At 56.9% G+C, this 19,114-nt stretch overlaps 1 protein-coding gene across 1 annotated transcript; it reads right to left on the bottom strand.

Annotated features, from left to right (window-relative positions):
* Positions 1-13,003: 13,003 nt before the first annotated feature.
* LOC135891521 (protein mono-ADP-ribosyltransferase TIPARP-like) lies at positions 13,004-16,807 on the bottom strand. The gene is made up of 6 exons (XM_065419070.1): positions 16,799-16,807; positions 15,605-15,960; positions 15,184-15,355; positions 14,229-14,416; positions 13,878-14,138; positions 13,004-13,445 (listed from the first exon to the last, which is right to left on the bottom strand). The coding sequence occupies exons 2-6, from the start codon at positions 15,946-15,948 to the stop codon at positions 13,004-13,006; spliced, it is 1,407 nt and encodes a 468-aa protein (XP_065275142.1). The 5' UTR covers positions 15,949-15,960; positions 16,799-16,807.
* Positions 16,808-19,114: the final 2,307 nt, after the last annotated feature.

Genomic DNA, 19,114 nt, shown 5'->3' with positions numbered 1-19,114 from the left:
GGGGAGAAACCGCCAGGCCATTGTCAGAAGGGGCGGCTACACCCGCCTGGCGAAGGCCCGTGAGAAGGAACCAAAACTGGCCGATTGCACAACGAGTCAGACACATTGTCTCCGAGGCGGGGGCTTTCCATGGAGAACCGTCCCCATGGGGAGGAGGCCTGTTCCCTGGGGCGGGTGGTGAGTGAACCCCCTCACCCCTGGGAGTTCCTTGCCGTTGGCCCCGGAGCCGGTGCCATGGACGTGGGTTGCCATGGCGGCTTGGAGATGCTGGGCCAGGACACAGGGGAAAGGGGGCCCTTGTCCAGCTAAGCCCCACAAGGCCTCATTGTGAGGAGGCTACAGGGCCTAAGCCAATGGCAGCCTGGCTGGGGGCTGCCATGTGGGCCTGAGGCTCAGGACACCTGGGTTCTATTCCCAGCTGGGTGACTCTGGGTAAATCTCCTTCCCTGCTTGTGCCTCAGTTTCCCCTTCCACCTTTTATCTGTCAAACTTGTGAGCTTTTGGGGGCAGGAGTTGTGTCTCACTCTGGGTCTGTGCAGCGCCCGGCACACTGGGGGAGCCCGGAATATGAATTTAAAAAATGGTTTACACTCTTTTTTAGTATTTTCTGATTGTTTTTTTCCCGTAGCACCCATGGGTCCGAGCAGAGAACAGGATCCCACCGCGCCAGGTGCTGTACACACCAATTGAGTCTCTGTCCCAAAGAGCTCACAGACAGCTCTGCATAGGGGTCTAGTGGGTTACAGCGCGGGACATGGGAGTCAGGACTCCTGGGTTCCGTTTCTATCTCTGGGTAGGGAGTGGAGGTCAGTGCTTAGAGCAGGGGTGACTAGGAGCCAGAACTCCTGGGTTCTATTCCTGGCTCTGGGAGAGGAGTGGGATCTAGGAAAGGAAACTGATGCATAGAGAGGGGCTGTGACTCCCCCTGGGTCACCTAGCTGGAAACACAGGCATTAGCTCTCCTGGATATTTCTTACTGCACCTTGTGCTAGGTGCAGTATATTCATAGCCCAGAATTCCTGGGTTCTAATCCAGTTCTGAGAGAGGAATGAGGTGCAGTGGGTTATATCAGGTGGGCTGGAAGCCAGGACGCCTGGGTTCTATCTCCAGCTCTAGGAAGGGAGCGTGACTAGTGGTTAGAGCAGGGGGCCTGGGAGCCTGGACTCCTAAGTTCTGCCCCGGCGCTGGGAGGGGAGCGACTCCTGCCAGGTTGAACTTGAATCACATTGGCCATCGAGGAGCAAACGGCCCCATTGCTTGTCACCGTGAGCCATCCCCACCCCCCTCCCAGAGCCAGGGATAGAACTCAGGTGTCCTGCCCCCCCGCCCTCCCCAAAACCACTAGACTCCCCTCCCAGAAGGGTCCTGGCTTCTAGGCAGCTCCAGCGAGTGGGTGCAGGCTGAGTCCACATGTCCTGCAGTTTTGGGGGGACCCTGGCGGAGCGCTCAGGGAGTGCATCCCAGTGGGAAGTGCACCCCCGCACCCCAGGGCGTGGCGGGGGGGGAGGAGGGATCCGATCCCTGAACAGCCCCAGGGCAGTGGGGGCTCCAGGGCTGAGGCTGGGGGAAGGTTGCCTGAATCTCAGCCCTTTCATGCTCCTGGGTTCCCCCTCCCCCAGGGCTGGGCCAGGCCAAGGCAGAGACAAAGGCCCTTTTATGGGCCCAGGTAACCAGGCATCCCCATGCACCTGTCTTAAAGGCACAGGCAGTCTTTCTGCTGCACACACCGCTCCCTGGCTGTGAGCCCTGGCGTGTGCCCTGTCTTCACTCAGTGCATGCGTGTGAGCGTCATGGGATGACATGAGGCACACGTCTGTACCGGGGCTCACATGGAACGACCCCAGCAGCATGTGTCTGTGGCGTGCATGGCACAGGAGTGCTAGCTCAGTGCATACCTGCCCCATGTAAATAACATGCAACACCCCCCAACATGGCTTAATGGGGATTGTACAGCCGCACACGCCTGCAACATGCAACCCATGTGGATACTAGATCAGCACATGCAGTACATGTCAATGCTAGATGATCATGACTGCAACATGTAATATACATGAATGTTAGAGCAGCACATATCTTCAACATGTATACATGTGAATGCTCGGTCATGGTCCTGATTCTGCTCACACTGGTGTAAATCAGGAATCACTCTGTTAAAGTCAGTGAAGTTATATGGGTGTCAAGCTCTGGTACGAGGAGACTCAGGCCCCAGGTACATTGGCACATGCCAGCAGCACATAGGAGTAGCAGAGCTGCACACAGAACATAGGAATATCACAGCACACGTTTGCCGCATGCCTTACACATGAACCCTGGTGGCATGAGCTAGTAGTTACACAGCTGTGACATGTATGGCATGGGGATGCTCTAGCAGCACATAACTGTGACTTGCTTTCTAGAGCAAGAATACAGCTCACGGGACACATCTGCAACATGCTTATACATGAATCCTGGTCAGCATCTAGCTGTAATGGGCACCACACAGAAATACCATGTGTATAATGTATTCTGCAGGGCACATAACATAGGAATCCCATGTTAGCACATGTCTGTAACATGTCCACAGTAATACCATGGCAGCATGTCTGTAACAAGCAGCACACAGGAATGCCACGGCAGCGCACATCTGTAACACACAGCACACAGGGATGCCACGGCAGCGCACGTCTGTAACACACAGCACACAGGAATGCCACGGCAGTGCACGTCTGTAACACACGGCACACAGGAAAGCCATGACAGCGCACGTCTGTAACACACGGCACACAGGAAAGCCACGGCAGTGCACGTCTGTAACACAAAGCACACAGGGATGCCACAGCCAGCACACGTCTGCAACACGCGGCACACAGGGATGCCACGGCAGCCCAGCTGGCGCATGCCACACTAGGGTATCACAGCCAGGGTATCACAGGCTCTGAATGTTTTCCCTCCCTTGTGCGACCCCCTCCCCACCCCCACAGGAAGGCCGTTACTGTGGTTTCTGTGCCACCTCCTGTGTTTTGTGCCATATGGACAATTTATAACCCCCAGGGCCTAAGCCTATTTCTGGGGCTTCCCTCTAGCCTGCCCAGGGGATCTTGGGACTCGTAGTCTGAGGAGGGGGCCGGAGCGCCAGATGCAGCAGCAGGGGAGCAGCTCAGCTCCCTAGGCCCAGGGATGCTTGCCCAAGCCAATGCTGGGCTGGGGCTGCAGGGAGTGGCGACCCCACCAGGATAAAGTCAGGCCCTTTTGTTCAGTGCAGTGAAGCAGCCACCCCACCCACCCCAGAGGTGGCTGCATTTCACTGCTGGAGAACAGTTTTCTGAATAAGGATCTGCCAGGCTTGGTAGCAATGTGGGGCTGGGGCTGGGTGCAGGTGAGCCCCCCTGCCTCCCTCCCACTTACTCTAGCCCCAGCCACTCCTGCTGTCACCCCAGACATGCCAGGTTCAAGTCCTGGGGATGCTCACTGCCCAGGCTCCCCCTGGGCCTGTGGGGAGGGACTGAGGGGCGTGGGTAGGGGGGCCAACAGGGGCCCCAGGAGAGCCTGTTTGTCCGAGTGAATAGTGGGGGGCATGAGGCAGGGAGCGCAGGGCAGCAACTATTAGGGATGGGGCTCCAGCCGGACTGATCCTGGAAGGGGTCTGTCTGTCCAGCTGTCCAAGGGTGCCGATCCCCCCGACTCTGAAGGGGGTGTCTGTGTGTCCTGCAGGCCCGACGGATCCGGATGCCAACCTGGATTGGACCCTGCCCCATGGAGCAGCACCCTGGACCCAGATTCTGGAGCGACTCAGCCCGAAAGGTGGGTGGGGGGCCAGTTGGGTGAGTGGCTCTGGGGGCACAGACTAGACGGGACCGCCCCTTCAGCTCCAGGGGGGACCCAGCACAGCTGGCCCACCCCCCGCCTGGACCCGTTGCTAAAGAGCCCAGCCAACGTTATGTAACTGGTCTCGCGGTGGGATGGCTGCCTGGTCTAACGCAACCTTTATCAGCATGGCCCAGCATATCCGCCCCTGGCAGTGCCCGGCCCAGCTTCCTCTGCAACCGGCCGGGGAGGCCGCAGGGCTGGTATCCCTGACACCCAGCGCTTCCCCTCCGCAACCAGAGCCCCTACCCCGACCCGCGGCTCCAGCAGCCCCCGCCACTGAGAGCTGTGGGGACCTCCCTGAAGTTACGGAGCAGGACTGGAAATAGAACCCAGGAGTCCTGGCTCCCCTCCCCGCCCTGCCTCCCCACAACCACTGGACTCCTCCCCCTTCCCGGAGCCAGGGATAGAACCCAGGAGCCCTGGCTCCCCGCCCCCACTGTAACGACTACACCCCCTCTCCCCTCTCCTCCCAGAGCCAGGGATAGAACCCAGGAGCCCTGGCTCCCAGCCCCCTGCCACTCTAACCACTAGATACCACTGCCCCAGGGACTCAGCTCCTCTGTGCCAGGGGATTGTGCAAGCAAAGAGCACCCCCTGCTGTCAAGAGGCAGCCGGGCTCCCAGGGCCACCCTCCAGCCATCTCGGTTTGGGGCTGATCCATGCGGGGGAGGGGGGCAGTGCTGGGTTTTCCCTGCTGGGGTTTGAGGTTTGCACCCCCACGACATGGGATTAGCTGCTCTCATCCACAGCCCATGTGCACGGGGGAAAAAACAGGCACAGTTCAACCAGCAGAGACTGTCAATGGGGTAGGAAGGGGCTGTGGGTCGGGATTGAGAGGCACTGGCAGAGCTGGGGGGCTGGGAGCCCAGGGCTGGGGTAGCAGGGGGCTGCGGGTCGGGATTGAGGGGCACCGGTAGAGTTGGGGGCTGGGAGCCCAGGACTGGGTTGAGTTGATGCCAGGGTCTGTGTGGTTCCAAGCACCAGCTGCAGAGCTGGATGCCAAGTCCCACAGAGTGCGGGGGACAGGACGGGACTGGTCCTATCTCAGTATGTGGGGGAGGGGGGCTCCATCGCTCAACAAGGGGTGGCTGGGCCTGTGATGCCCGCTTTGCTCCCCTGGTGGTTTCTGGTTTTGGGGACACATGCGCACCAGGCTGAGCCCCCACAAACTCATCTCACCCAGAGCTCTGAGACAGCTTTGATGGCCTCATCACACCCCCACCAGCCCTGTTTGGTCCCCAAGCCCCCCCATGCTGTCCCTGCTGTGACCCCCCATGCCAGCCCTGCCCCCCCATGCCATCTCTGCTATGCCCCCCACATAATGCTAGCCCTGCTACACACCCAACCCCATGCCATCCCTGTCCCCCCATGCCAGCCCTGCCGTGCCTCTGCTGTGGTTCGGTCTTTAATGATAGGGTTGTGGGGTGTTTCCCAGAAGGGCTCTGGCCTTGTGTCCAGCCTCTTCCAGTGCCATGGGCCCCGATGGCAGGACAGTAGGGGGAGAGGCGTGAGACCCATGACCCCACCCTAAGCAGGGCCCACAGGTGCTCCCAGGCCTGGGGAGCGTTACCTGTCAGCTCTGTGCTCTTAGGGAACCAGGGTGCAGTACCCATCCTGACAAGCGAAAGACCCTTCCCCCCCACCCCCCAGCCTCTGCTTGAACCAAAACCGATAAGGCAGTGGGAGACATCTAAACCCCTCCGACAAGGGTGACAGAATTAAGGCAACTCCCCAGCCTCATTTGCACCGAAGATGGGCCAGGGAGGCACCTCCATTAGCTCACAGAATGGAGAACAGAGATTCCAAGGCAAGAACCGCACGGAACTCTGGGACCAGAAAAGCAGGGAAGCAGTGCATCATGGGGGATCTCTGCTCCAGATGTTAATGAACCCACGCCTGCACACACCCAGCTCACTCGTTATGAGACCAATTCTAGTAATAAATCCTTTATTGGTATGTAAAATACGGAAGCTGCCTAATTGCATTGTGAGCTCCCTCGAAGGAACACCGCCCATAGCCAGGAATGATCAGTTCCCATTGTTTAGCCTGAACAAAACAACTTTGGTATCCTCCCTGGAGCCATCAGTTTACACAAATAAATCTAGTGTTCTCCCTCGAACCAGTTGTTTCTTGACAAAAACCCCCTACCCAAGCTTCACAGAGTGGTGAGAACCCAGCTCTCTCTCTCTCTGTATAGCCTTCTGACCCTGACTTGTGTGATCAATTATAGTTTTCTAAACCTGACTTTTATAATCAAATTTAAATTAGATTTAATATAATAACTGCTTTGTTTGTTTGGCTCCCCTATGGTTATTACTTGGCAATAAATAATTTTCATGATTAAGCTGGTTGCTTCTCTCTCTCTCCCCCTTGTGGGTGTTTTTTGGTTTCCTCATTCGCTCTGCAGCGACACTCCTCATACCTAAGCTAAAAGATCCCTGCAGCGCCCAAAAAGAACAATTGTAACATGAAAGTGGGGATAGAGACGTGCTGAACCTGGGACATAGAATCATAGAACTGGAAGGGATCTCGAGAGGTCATCTAGTCCTGCCCCCTGAACTCAAGGCAGGGTTAAGTATTATCTAGACCAGGGGTAGGCAACCTATGGCACACGTGCCAAAGGCGGCATGCAAGCTGAATTTCAGTGGCACTCACACTGCTTGGGTCCTGGCCACCAGTCCGGGGGGCTCTGCATTTTAATTTAATTTTAAATGAAGCTTCTTAAACATTTTAAAAACCTTATTTACTTTACATACAATAGTTTAGTTATATATTATAGACTTCTAGAAAGAGACCTTCTAAAAACGTTGAAATGTATTACTGGCACGCGAAACCTTAAATCAGAGTGAATAAATGAAGACTCGACACACCACTTCTGAAAGGTTGCCGACCCCTGATCTAGACCATCCCTGACAGGTGTTTGTCCAACCTGCTCTTAAAAATCCCCAATGATGGAGATTCCACAACCTCCCTAGGCAATTTATTCCAGTGCTTAACCACTCTGACAATTAGGAAGTTTTTCCTAATGTCCAACCTAAACCGCCCTTGCTGCAATTTGAGCCCATTGCTTCTTGTCCTATCCTCAGAGGTTAAGAAGACCAATTTTTCTCCCTCCTCCTTGTAACAACCTTTTATGTACTTGAAAACTGTTATCATGTCCCCTCTCAGTCTTCTCTTCTCCAGCCTATACAAACCCAATTTTTTCAATCTTCCCTCATAGGTCATGTTTTCTAGACCTTTACACATTTTTGTTGCTCTTCTCTGTACTTTCTCCAATTTGTCCACATCTTTCCTGAAATGTGGCACCCAGAACGGGATACAATACTCCAGTTGAGGCCTAATCAGCGCAGAGTAGAGCGGAAGAATTACTTCTCGTGTCTTGTTTACAACACTCCTGCTAATACATCCCAGAATGATATTTGCTTTTTTTGCAACAGTGTTACACTGTTGATTCATATTTAGCTTGTGATCGAGCATGACTCCCAGATCCCTTTCCTCACTACTCCTTCCTAGGCCGTCATTTCCCATTTTGTATGTGTGCAACTGATTGTTCCTTCCTAAATGGAGTACTTTGCATTTGTCCTTATTGAATTTCATCCTATTTACTTCAGACCATTTCTCCAGTTCGTCCAGATCCTTTTGAATTTTAATCCTACCCTTCAAAGCACTTGCAACCCCTCCCAGCTTGGTATTGTCCGCAAACTTTATAAGCCATTATCTAAATCATTGATGAAGATATTGCACAGAACTGGCCCCAGAACCGATCCCTGCGGGACCCCACTCGTTATGCCCTTCCAGCATTGCTGTGAACCACTGATAACTACTTTCTGGGAACGATTTTCCAACCAGTTATGCACCCACCTTATAGTAGGTCCTTCTAGGTTGTATTTCCCTAGTTTGTTTATGAGAAGGTCACATGAGACAGTATCAAAAGCCATACTAAATTCAAGATATTCCACATCTACCACTTCCCCCCATCCACAACGCTTGTTACCCTGTCAAAGAAAGTTATCAGGTTGGTTTGACAGGATTTGTTCTTGACAAATCCATGCTGACTGTTACTCATCACCTCATTATCTTCTAGGTGTTTGCAAATTGATTGCTTAATTATTTGCTCCATGATCTTTCTGGGTACCGAAGTTAAGCTGACTGGTCTGTAATTCCCCGGGTTGTCCTTATTTTCCTTTTTATAGATGGGCATTATATTTGCCCTTTTTCAGTCTTCTGGAATGTCTCCCATCTTCCACGACTTTTCAAAGATAATTGCTAATGGCTCAGATATCTCCCCAGTCAGCTCCTTGAGTATTCTAGGATGCATTTCATCAGGCCCTGGTGATTTGAAGACATCTAACTTATCTAAGTAATTTTTGACTTGTTCTTTCCCTATTTTAGACACTGCCAGTGAAAATGAGATAGGATCAGTCTCTATGTTAGACGTCCAATCGCAAACAACCTTCTTGGTGAAAACCAAAACAAAGAAGTCATTAAGCACCTCTGCCATTTCCACATTTTCAGTTATTGTCTTTCCCCCCCTCATTGAGTAATGGACCTCCTCTGTCCTTGGTCTTCCTCTAGCTAGTTTGATCTCATTTTGTGCCTTGGCTTTTCTAATTTTGTCCCTACATACCTGTGTTATTTGTTTATATTCATCCTTTGTAATTTGACCGAGTTTCCACGTTTTTGTAGGACGCTTTTTTGAGTTTGAGATCATTGAAGATCTCTTGGTTAAGCCAGGGTGGTCTCTTGCCATACTTCCTATCTTTCCTACGCAGTGGGATAGTTTGCTCTTGTGCCCTTAATAATGTCTCTTTGAAAACCTGCCAAAAAACCTGCCATATGAGGGTGGCAGACTGAAAGTGCTGCTCGACCCAGCCTGCTCAGGCGTACTCTATCCCGGTGCGGTGCCCATGGCATATGAGGGTGACAGCTTGGAGGTGCTGTTTGACCCAGCCTGTTGAGTCCAAGGGCATATGAGGGTGCCAGCTTGGGAGTGCTGCTCGACCCAGCCTACTGAGTCCAGGGACATATAAGGGGTCAGCTTGGGAGTGCTGATTGACCCGGTCCTCTCAGATGTTCTCTGTTAATGTGTGTGTGTGTTCGTCTGATTCTGGGGCTGGAAGAACCAAGGTCCTGCAGGACAGCTCCATGGGGAGGGAACTTACAGCAGGGAGAAGTAGAGCTCTGTGTGAGAACACAAGTGACACAAGCAGTACATTGATAGAAGTACAGAACCCCACCCCCAGAAGGGTAACCCTAATAAATGAGCCTACCTCAAAGCTGGTAACAGGGGGGCGGAGCTGCCACCTGAGGGGCCCCGCCACCCGCAGGGCTCAGTCTCTGGGGCTGTTCACGCCCCCCCCCCCCAAGGCTGCCAGCTGGGGGTGGGGACCTGGTTAGCGCCAATTGCAGGGTGGTTTGGGGGCTGTGGGCAGTCTCTCTGTGGGCAAGCCAGGCTGCAGACCCTGGCAGGTCCAGTCGCCCAACCTGGGGCAGCTGCTGTCAAACCTCCAGCTTCCCACTTCCTCCTCTGGGCCCCCCATCGCCCTCACCCAAGACCCCCTGTGCCCCTCTGGCAACCCCCCCTGACTGATGCTCAGGAGATGGAGACGGTGCTAGGAAAGGGGCTCCTCCCAGCCGTGCTGTCCCTCCTGCCCCCAATGATGTAGCCCTGAACCCTCCCCTCCCATCGACACACCTGTCACTCAGGGGGCGGGGGGATGATCTGGGCCCTGGGGAGGGGTGGGCTTTTCTGCAGGGCTTAGACAGGAAGCAGCAACACCCCAGCTGCCTGGGCGTAGGGGGACAACTTGGCCCTGGGCCCATCCCCCTGATAGGAGAAGGACCCCAGAGATGTGCCCGCAAGCGGCGCTTACTTCCCACCAGGAATCTAGCAGAGGCATGGGCTGATGCCCCAGCTTGTGGGGGGAGCTGGCTGGGAGGGGGCTGGGCCAGCTTCACAGGAGGTACCAGACTGACACCAGCCCATGGATTGGACCTTCTCAGCCCAGCAGTGACGCGGAGCAGTGGGCGGCTGACGCCTGGAAGAATTAGTAGGGGAAGCAAAAGTGGATGGGAACCTGGGAGGCAGTGACCATGAGATGGTCGAGTTCAGGATCCTGACACAAGGAAGAAAGGAGAGCAGCAGAATACGGACCCTGGACTTCAGAAAAGCAGACTTTGACTCCCTCAGGGAACAGATGGGCAGGATCCCCTGGGAGAACAACATGAAGGGCAAAGGGGTCCAGGAGAGCTGGCTGTATTTTAAAGAATCCCTATTGCGGTTGCAGGAACAAAGCATCCCGATGTGTAGAAAGAATAGTAAATATGGCAGGCGACCAGCTTGGCTAAACAGTGAAATCCTTGCTGATCTTAAACGCAAAAAAGAAGCTTACAAGAAGTGGAAGATTGGACAAATGACCAGGGAGGAGTATAAAAATATTGCTTAGGCATGCAGGAGTGAAATCAGTAAGGCCAAATCACACTTGGAGTTGCAGCTAGCAAGAGAAGTTAAGAGTAACAAGAAGGGTTTCTTCAGGTATGTTAGCAACAAGAAGAAAGTCAAGGAAAGTGTGGGCCCCTTACTGAATGAGGGAGGCAACCTAGTGACGGAGGATGTGGAAAAAGCTAATGTACTCAATGATTTTTTTGCCTCTGTCTTCACGAACAAGGTCAGCTCCCAGGCTGCTGCACTGGGCAGCACAATATGGGGAGAAGGTGACCAGCCCGCCGTGGAGAAAGGAGTGGTTCGGGACTATTTAGAAAAACTGGACGTGCACAAGTCCATGGGGCCGGATGCGCTGCATCCGAGGGTGCTAAAGGAGTTGGCGGATGAGATTGCAGAGCCATTAGCCAGTATTTTTGAAAACTCATGGCGATCGGGGGAGGTCCCGGATGACTGGAAAAAGGCTAATGTAGTGCCCATCTTTAAAAAAGGGAAGAAGGAGGATCCGGGGAACTACAGGCCAGTCAGCCTCACCTCAGTCACTGGAAAAATCATGGAGCAGGTCCTCAAGGAATCAATTATGAAACACTTAGAGGAGAGGAAAGTGATCAGGAACAGTCAGCATGGATTCACCAAGGGCAAGTCATGCCTGACTAACCTAATTGCCTTCTATGAGGAGATAACTGGGTCTATGGATGAGGGGAAAGCAGTGGATGTGTTATTCCTTGACTTTAGCAAAGCTTTTGATACGGTCTCCCACAGTATTCTTGCTGCCAAGTTAAAGAAGTATGGGCTGGATGAATGGACTGTAAGGTGGATAGAAAGCTGGCTAGATCGTCGGGCTCAATGGGTAGTGATCAATGGCTCCATGTCTAGTTGGCAGCCAGTTTCAAGCGGAGTGCCCCAAGGGTCGGTCCTGGGGCCGGTTTTGTTTAATATCTTTATTAATGATCTGGAGGATGGTGTGGACTGCACTCTCAGCAAGTTTGCAGATGACACTAAACTAGGAGGCGTGGTAGATACACTAGAGGGTAGGGATCGGATACAGAGGGACCTAGACAAATTAGAGGATTGGGCCAAAAAAAACCTGATGAGGTTCAACAAGGACAAGTGCAGAGTCCTGCACTTAGGACGGAAGAATCCCATGCACTGCTACAGACTAGGGACCGAATGGCTAGGTAGCAGTTCTGCAGAAAAGGACCTAGGGGTCACAGTGGACGAGAAGCTGGATATGAGTCAACAGTGTGCTATTGTTGCCAAGAAGGCTAACGGCATTTTGGGCTGTATAAGTAGGGGCATTGCCAGCAGATCGAGGAACGTGATCATTCCCCTTTATTCGACATTGGTGAGGCCTCATCTGGAGTACTGTGTCCAGTTTTGGGCCCCACACTACAAGAAGGATGTGGAAAAATTGGAAAGAGTCCAGGGGAGGGCAACAAAAATGATTAGGGGTCTGGAGCACATGACTTATGAGGAGAGGCTGAGGGAACTGGGATTGTTTAGTCTCCAGAAGAGAAGAATGAGGGGGGATTCCAAAGAGGACGGAGCTCGGCTGTTCTCAGTGGTGGCAGATGACAGAACAAGGAGCAATAGTCTCAGGTTGCAGTGGGGGAGGTCTAGGTTGGATATTAGGAAACACTATTTCACTAGGAGGGTGGTGAAGCACTAGAATGCGTTACCTAGGGAGGTGGTGGAATCTCCTTCCTTGGAGGTTTTTAAGGCCCAGCTTGACAAAGCCCTGGCTGGGATAATTTAGTTGGGAATTGGTCCTGCTTTGAGCAGGGGGTTGGACTAGATGACCTCCTGAGGTCCCTTCCAACCCTGATATTCTATGATTCTATGGAGTCTGTGACAGATCCCCCCATCATCACACAACCCCTCCGTTCCAGACTGTGGGCAGTGCAGTGCCGGGAACCCCATTCTGGCCTCGGGGTAAATCCCCTGTTTCTCTGGAGCTGGCAAGAAAGGAGCTGGCTGGCAAGGACCCTGGTGGCCATGGCCATGGGGCACAGGGATTTGGGGAGTTGGCAGGGCCTGGGGGGGGGGGGTGCAGGACAGGAGTGACCCTGGAGAATGGCTCCTCAGCGACCTTCTCCCCTTCCCTGGCACGGGGGGAGCAGGCCCAGCCTTTCTGGACAGCAGGATCTGACGGCAGGTCTGTGTCAGGCCCATGGCTCCAATTGCCAGCTGAGAAGGGGAGCACAGTGCGATTGACCCCGCACGGCCCTGACTCCTCCCTCCAGCCTGGGGCGCCGGGGCCCAGACACCGAGCTCTATTCCAGTCAGTGCCGGGGGTGGGGGTGGGTATTCAGGCTCTTCCGCACACTCCCACCCCTGGGAGCAAGCTGCCCTCTTCACCCGTGACTAAAGGTTGCCGACAGTCCCTTATTACAATGATTCAGTTGGGGTTGGTCCTGCTTTGAGCAGGGGGTTGGACTAGATGACTTCCTGAGGTCCCTTCCAACCCTGATATTCTATGATTCTATGATACAAGGGACATCCCTTATTTTTTCCCCATCTCTGTACAGCAAGCCTGGGAGTCGCTGAGTGCTGCTAAAAGCAGCCAGAAATCCCCCTGGCGAATGTAGGTGAATCCTTAGTAGTATTAATAATAATAATGATGATCTCAGGAGGAGGGGTGGGGCTAAGAAATCAGTCCCTTATTTTTGAAATACAAAGTTGGCAAGCTGACCTCTGACCCCCAGCGCTCCTGCATCACGAGTCCACGGCCACGGGCTCGGAGAGCAACTTGTAGCGGATCAGGAAGTAGGGGTAGCACTGGCAGCTGTCAAAGATGACAAAGATCTGCGGCTTCTTAGCACGGTCCGTGCAGGAGTCGTAGAGGCGGCCGTCGTGTGCCGGGGGGGGGCGCCGGAACATGGGATTGCCCCGCACCGAGCTCCCCACCAGCACCTTGACCAGGAACATGTGGCACAGGCTGGCCTCGTCCACCTTGGCGTAAGTGTGGGAGTAGGAGGCGTCGGCGGCGAAGTAGCTGCCCTGCCCGTAAGCCTCGCCGTTCTCCCCTGACACCCGGGGGTCAAAGTTCATCTCGCAGATGGGCTGCACTTTGCTGGCCCTGGTGCCGTGGAAGAGGTGTCTCTCCAGGCAGCACCGCGCCGCACGGGGTCGGCTTTGGGCCATGAACTTCTTCTGCCTGGAGGAGGGACAGATGGGGGGGGGGTGTCACTGACAAGCTCGAGCCCCACCCACCCGCTTCCTTGGTGCATTGCCCCAGGCTTGGGTATGATGGGTCAGGCACCAAGAGCAGCCAGGAGTCACCCCAGTAAGAAGCCGGGATCGCCAGCTGGCTAGGGACGGGCAGGATGGCCCGGATGGGTTCGTGGCTCCAGCCCAGCCTCATCCATGGCCCAGAGCATGGGGACCAAGACCACAAAACACCAGCTTCTGGGCGAGTCCCATTCCCGGCCCAGGGGGAACCACGCCCCAGAATCCGTGCACCAGAGTTACAATTCCAGCTGCCAGCCCCGCCCTGTGGCAGCAGCCAGATGCAAGGGCACTGAGGGAAAGCCCAGAACCCACTAGCAGCCCCCCATGCCCAGCCCTGCCCCATGCCTGCCCTCCTTACCCACAGTATTTCTGCCACAGGTAGTCGTTCCGGACCCGGTAGATGGCCAGCACCAACGCCTTGTCCTCTGCCAGGGTTTTGTGGAACAGCGTGCATGTAGTCTCATAGGCCCTCTCTGCTGGCGCCACTTCTGCCAGCGTGAACATGGTGCCCACTGGGGCCTTGGGGACCCAGGACGCAGGGTACGGGCCCCAGTAGGTGTCCTGGGGGTCCTCTCCAGGGACGGTGCCGGGGGAAGAGAGGGTGGCGCCCGGTCCTGTCCTGCCAAGAGAAGACAAACAAGGGCATGGCTAGTGGCGAGAGCCTCTTGGGTGCCCAGGGGCAGGGATGGCACCTGGCCAGAGCACTCACCGCAGGTGGGGCACCAGGCGCCAGGGCGGGCGGAAGATTGGGCAGTGCAGGATGCGCCGGGTGAAGCCCGTACGCACATTGCGCTGGGTCAGTTTCTTCAGGTCCACGTTGTACAGTTGGCCACGCAGCTTGAAGGCGTGGTTCCACATGCCCTTCTCGAAGGCCGCCAGCAGCTCCCACCGCACCGGCTGGGCACAGAGAGACGCCATCACGGGGCACCCCTCAGCCACACTCCTCCCAGCCACGCACCCGTTCCCCCACGATGCTCCCCCAGCCATGCAGCTCCACCACCTTCCTCAGCTACACCACTCCTCCAGCCACACAGCCCCTCTACCAACCATGCCACTCCCCCAGCCACACAGCCCCTCTGCCATCCACGCCACTCCTCCAGCCACACAGCCCCTCTGCCATCCACGCCACTCCTCCAGCCACACAGCCCCTCTGCCAGCCACGCCACTCCTTCAGCCACCCAGCCAGGCCACTCCTCCAGCCAGGCACCCCCTCCCAGCCCGTGCAGCCCCTCCTCCTTCCCAGCCACACACAGCCCCTCCCCCCTTCCCAGCCAGGCTGCTTCCTAGCCACACAGCCCCTCCTCCTCCTCAGCTACCCCAGCCATGCTGCCCCTCCCCAGCCACGCTGCTCCCCAGCCACACAGCCCCTCCCAGTCACACAAACACCCCTCCCCGTCCTCAGCTATATCACCTCCTGCACGCAGCCCCTCCCCCTGCACAGCCCCTCCCAGTCATGCAGTGCCACAATCCTCCTCAGCTACCCCAGCCACACAGCCCCTCCCCCAGCAACCCCTGCCCCTCCTCAGCTATGCCACCCTCAGCCACCCCACGTCCCCCTAGCCACACTGCTCCTCACCCCAGGCCAGGCCTTCCATTTCTCCCACCCTGCTGCCCATGCATCCCCCACACCCGCTCTTCTCTTGGGATCACCCCCCTTCCCTCACCTCCTCGTACACGAGCCACTTGCCGCACTCCTCCCAGTACACCTGCCACTCCATGGGGAAGTAGGGGTTGCGGCTGGGGTCGCTGCTGTTGGAGAGGCGCCGGACACGGTCATAGAGCTGGCTGGGCTTCAGGTCCATGGAGTTCAGGTTGAGGGTCCAGGATGAGCCGGCCCTGGAAGGGGGGCAGCAGAGATGTCACCAAGGGGCAGGGGCCACAGGCAATGCCCCCCTCATGCTGGCAGTGAGTAGCTGGGCGATGCACCTGCGAGCAGGTTTGCCTCCATCTCTCCCTTCATCCTCAGCCAATGCTCTCCTGGTGGGAGGGGTTGGGACTGGAGCAGCTGAGAGCTCCCCCCACAGCCAGTGCTCCCGCCCCGCCCCATAGCACCCCCTGCTGGGCCATGTCCAATCAGCCACGTACTTGTCCATGAGCTGCACGTCATCGCGGCTGGTGCTGCAGTAGAGGTTCTCCAGGTGCTGTTGGGCCAACGTGCCAACACTCAGCCACACCCTGTCTGCCGTGCGCCGCATCTGCCAGTGGAAGGGGTTGGGGGTGTGGTGGCGCGGGCAGCGCGCCCCCTCCAGACACTGCCCCAGCAGGAAGTCGTCGCAGATCAGGATGCCGTCTTTCTGGTGGACGTGGACCTCCTCTGGGCCAGCCAACTCCAGGACCTGCCCGCCCAGGCCACGCCCCTCGGGCTCCAGCGTGAGCAACAGGGGGTACTGGGCCAATCCCAGATGCGGGCGCTTGGGCTTCTCTGCCATCTTGATCAGGCCCTATGGGGGGGGGGGGGAGAGTCAGGGCAGAGATGGGACCTGATGGGAAGCCAGGCCAGGGCTGGGGGCAGACTGGGCCTGGGATTTGGGAGGCCTCTGGGTGCCATTGGCTGGAGGGGCACTAGTGCTGGAAGGAAGAGCAAGGATCTTAAAAGGGATGCTGCCCCCGGGGTCAGGGAATCACCTTCGGGGGGGGGGGGGGGAGGTCAGTGTTGGCAATAGCTGGCCCCAGCTCTAGAACAGCCCAGGGCTGATCATGGGAGGCCTCCCATAGGACCCCAGCATCAGGGGCGGGGGGGGGGTGTCACCCCCAGTCTACAGATGGGGAAACTGAGGCTCTGGGCCAATGCAGGGACTTGCCCAGCTGGTCAGTGGCAGAGCTGGGAGAGGAACCCAGGTGTCCTGAGTGCCAGCCCACTGGACTGGCCTCAATACCTTGGCCTGCTGCAGTCCCACCAGTTTGCAATGGGAGCTGCCCCACCCCCCACCGCTCCCCTTATTATATTGGAGAACTACCCCGAGTCGCCAATCAGCAGCCCCTCCCCCCAAGCTGAGTCCCCCAGAGACCTAGGGAGCCCCTGCACATCCCAACTGGGCCCACAGAAGGGAGGCCAGGGGGTACACAGCCACAGAGGCAGCCCTGCCCAGATGTCAGGCTCCTAAGGGAGACACAGTGCCCCATCCCTCCCAGCAGCCTCATGGCATTGACCCTGGGGGTGGGATGTGGGCCTGGGTCCCCGAGGCAGATAGAACATCTCCTCCTCCCCCCTCAGGGTGCACTGATCCCCCAGCCCCACCTCTCACCTCCTCTGCTGGAGTGTTGTAGTTGCAGACTTGCTTTTGCTTTTGCTTTCTGGCCCCGCTGAGTCACAGCGCTCTCTCCCATCAACCCCTCAGCACGCCACCGGCATGCACAGAAAAGAGGGAGCTGGGGCTTCCCAGGCTGGGGCTTTCCCCTGCCTCCTACACTAGCTCCTGTTCTAAGGCTCTCCCTGTCTCTGGATTTCAGTGAGAGAAATAGCTCAGGGCCTGGCCCAAAGCCCCACCACTAGGATTGTCAACTTTCTAATGGCACAAAACTGAACACCACGCCTGCCCTGCCCCGCCCCTTCTCCGAGGCCCCGCCCCCGAGTGCTCCATCTCCCCCACCCTCAATCACTTTCACCAGGCTGGAGCAGGGGATTGGGGTGCTGGAGGGGGGTGAGGGCTCCAGCTGAGGAGCAGGCTCTGGGGTGAGGGGTTTGGGGTGCATGAGAGTGCTCCAGGCTGGGGCAGTGGGTTGGGGTTTGGTGGGGTATGGACTCTGGGCTGGGGGTGTGGGCTCCAGCTGGGGCTAGAAATGAGGGGTTCAGGATGCAGGAGAGGGCTCCAGGATGGGGAAGGGGCACAGGGGGGTTGAGGGCTTTGGCTGGGGGTATGGGCTCTGGGGTGGGGCCAGGGATGAAGGGTTTGGGGTGCAGGAAGGATCTCTGGGCTGGGGCTGAGGGGTTCAGAGTGTGGGAGGGGGTGTGGGCTCCGGCTGGGAGTGCGGGCTCTGGAGTGGGGTTGGGATGAGGGGTTTGGAGTGCAGGAGGGGGCTCCAAGCTGGGGCTGAGGGGTTTGGAGTGCGGGAGGGGGTGTAGGCTGTGGGGTGGGGCTGTGGATGAAGGGTTTGGGTGCAGGAGGGCGCTCTGGTCTGGGGCTGAGGGGTTCAGAGTGTGGGAGGGGGTGTGGGCTCCGGCTGGGAGTGCGGGCTCTGGGGTGGGGTCGGGGATGAGGGGTTTGGGGTGCAGGAGGGGGCTCCAAGCTGGGGCTGAGGGGTTTGGAGTGCGGGAGGGGGTGTAGGCTGTGGGGTAGGGCTGTGGATGAAGGGTTTGGGTGCAGGAGGGTGCTCTGGTCTGGGGCTGAGGGGTTCAGAGTGTGGGAGGGGGTGTGGGCTCTGGCTGGGAGTGCGGGCTGTGGGGTGGGGCTGTGGATGAAGGGTTTGGGTGCAGGAGGGAGCTCTGGGCTGGGGCTGAGGGGTTTGGAGTGTGTGGGGGAGTGCAGGCTCCGGCTGCGCCGCTGATTGGACTTTTACGGCCCGGTCGGCAGTGCCGACAAGAGCCACCAGGGTCTCTTTTCACCCCGGTGTTCCGGTCAAAAACTGGATGCCTGGCAACCCTACCCACAGCAGGTCAGGGGGCAGCACTGGGAGTGGAACCCTTACTGCATATGAACTGATGAACACCTAGTGAGTCAGTGGTAAAGTAGGTAAATGAACCCAAGAATCCTGATTCCCAGCCCCCCTGCCCCACTCTAACCCACTAGACCCCACACCCATCGATAGAACCCAGGAGTCCTGCTTCCCCCTCCCCCACTCTCAGCACTCCCTTAAAGGAGTAAACATTTGTACCACCAGGATTTGCATTGGGGCGGCTCCAGGCACCAGCGCAGCAAGCGCGTGCCTGGGGCGGCAAGCCGCGGGGGGCGGCGTGCCGGTCGCCGTGAGGGCGGCAGTCAGGCGGCCTTTGGCAGCATGCCTGCAGGAGGTCCACCGGTCCCGCGGCAATTCGGTGGCAATTCGGCGGCGGGTAGCCGAAGGCACGGGACCGGCAGATCACCCGCAGAAACGCCGCCCAACGGTGGGCAGGACGAGCTCTTGGCTACTGCAAACTATGGCAACCTCCTTTGGGGAACGTTGTGTGGGAGTTTGTTCTTCCCAGGTGTTTAACTATGGTGTGGCTTGATCTCTCACCACCCTGCACCTGCTGTGATCAGAGCATGCGTAGGCAGGCATCCCTAGCCTGGCCTAAGCCAGGTGCGAGTTGGGTTTCCAGGTGGGGGTGACAGATCTCCCAGCATGCAGGTGCATCTCAATTTCATACCTCGCCTCTGGATGAGGCCTGAGGTTTCTTCTTTGTGGATCATGCACAGAGCAGGCTGGGGATCCTCCACCAATGAGAGTCCTAGCCCTGGGTTTGTAGCTGGGGGCAGCACGGTTCTCCTGATTGCACAACTGGACCCGCTACCTTCCCTTGCCAGTTTGCAATTGAGAGCCCCTGTTAGAAATCAGCCAGGCCCTGCCCCAGCTCCCACTCCCAACTCAGCGGCTTCCTCTTTCAATGAACTGAGGGCCACCTGCCTTCCTATGGATCCAAGTGGTGAGAGCAGAAGTGTCTACTCTCTCCATCTGCCG

This window comes from Emys orbicularis, chromosome 19 (assembly GCF_028017835.1).
Source record: "Emys orbicularis isolate rEmyOrb1 chromosome 19, rEmyOrb1.hap1, whole genome shotgun sequence".
NCBI classification, from domain to species: Eukaryota; Metazoa; Chordata; order Testudines; family Emydidae; genus Emys; species Emys orbicularis.
Note: the sequence above shows the minus strand (reverse complement) of the source record. Positions and strands in the feature narration are given on the sequence as shown.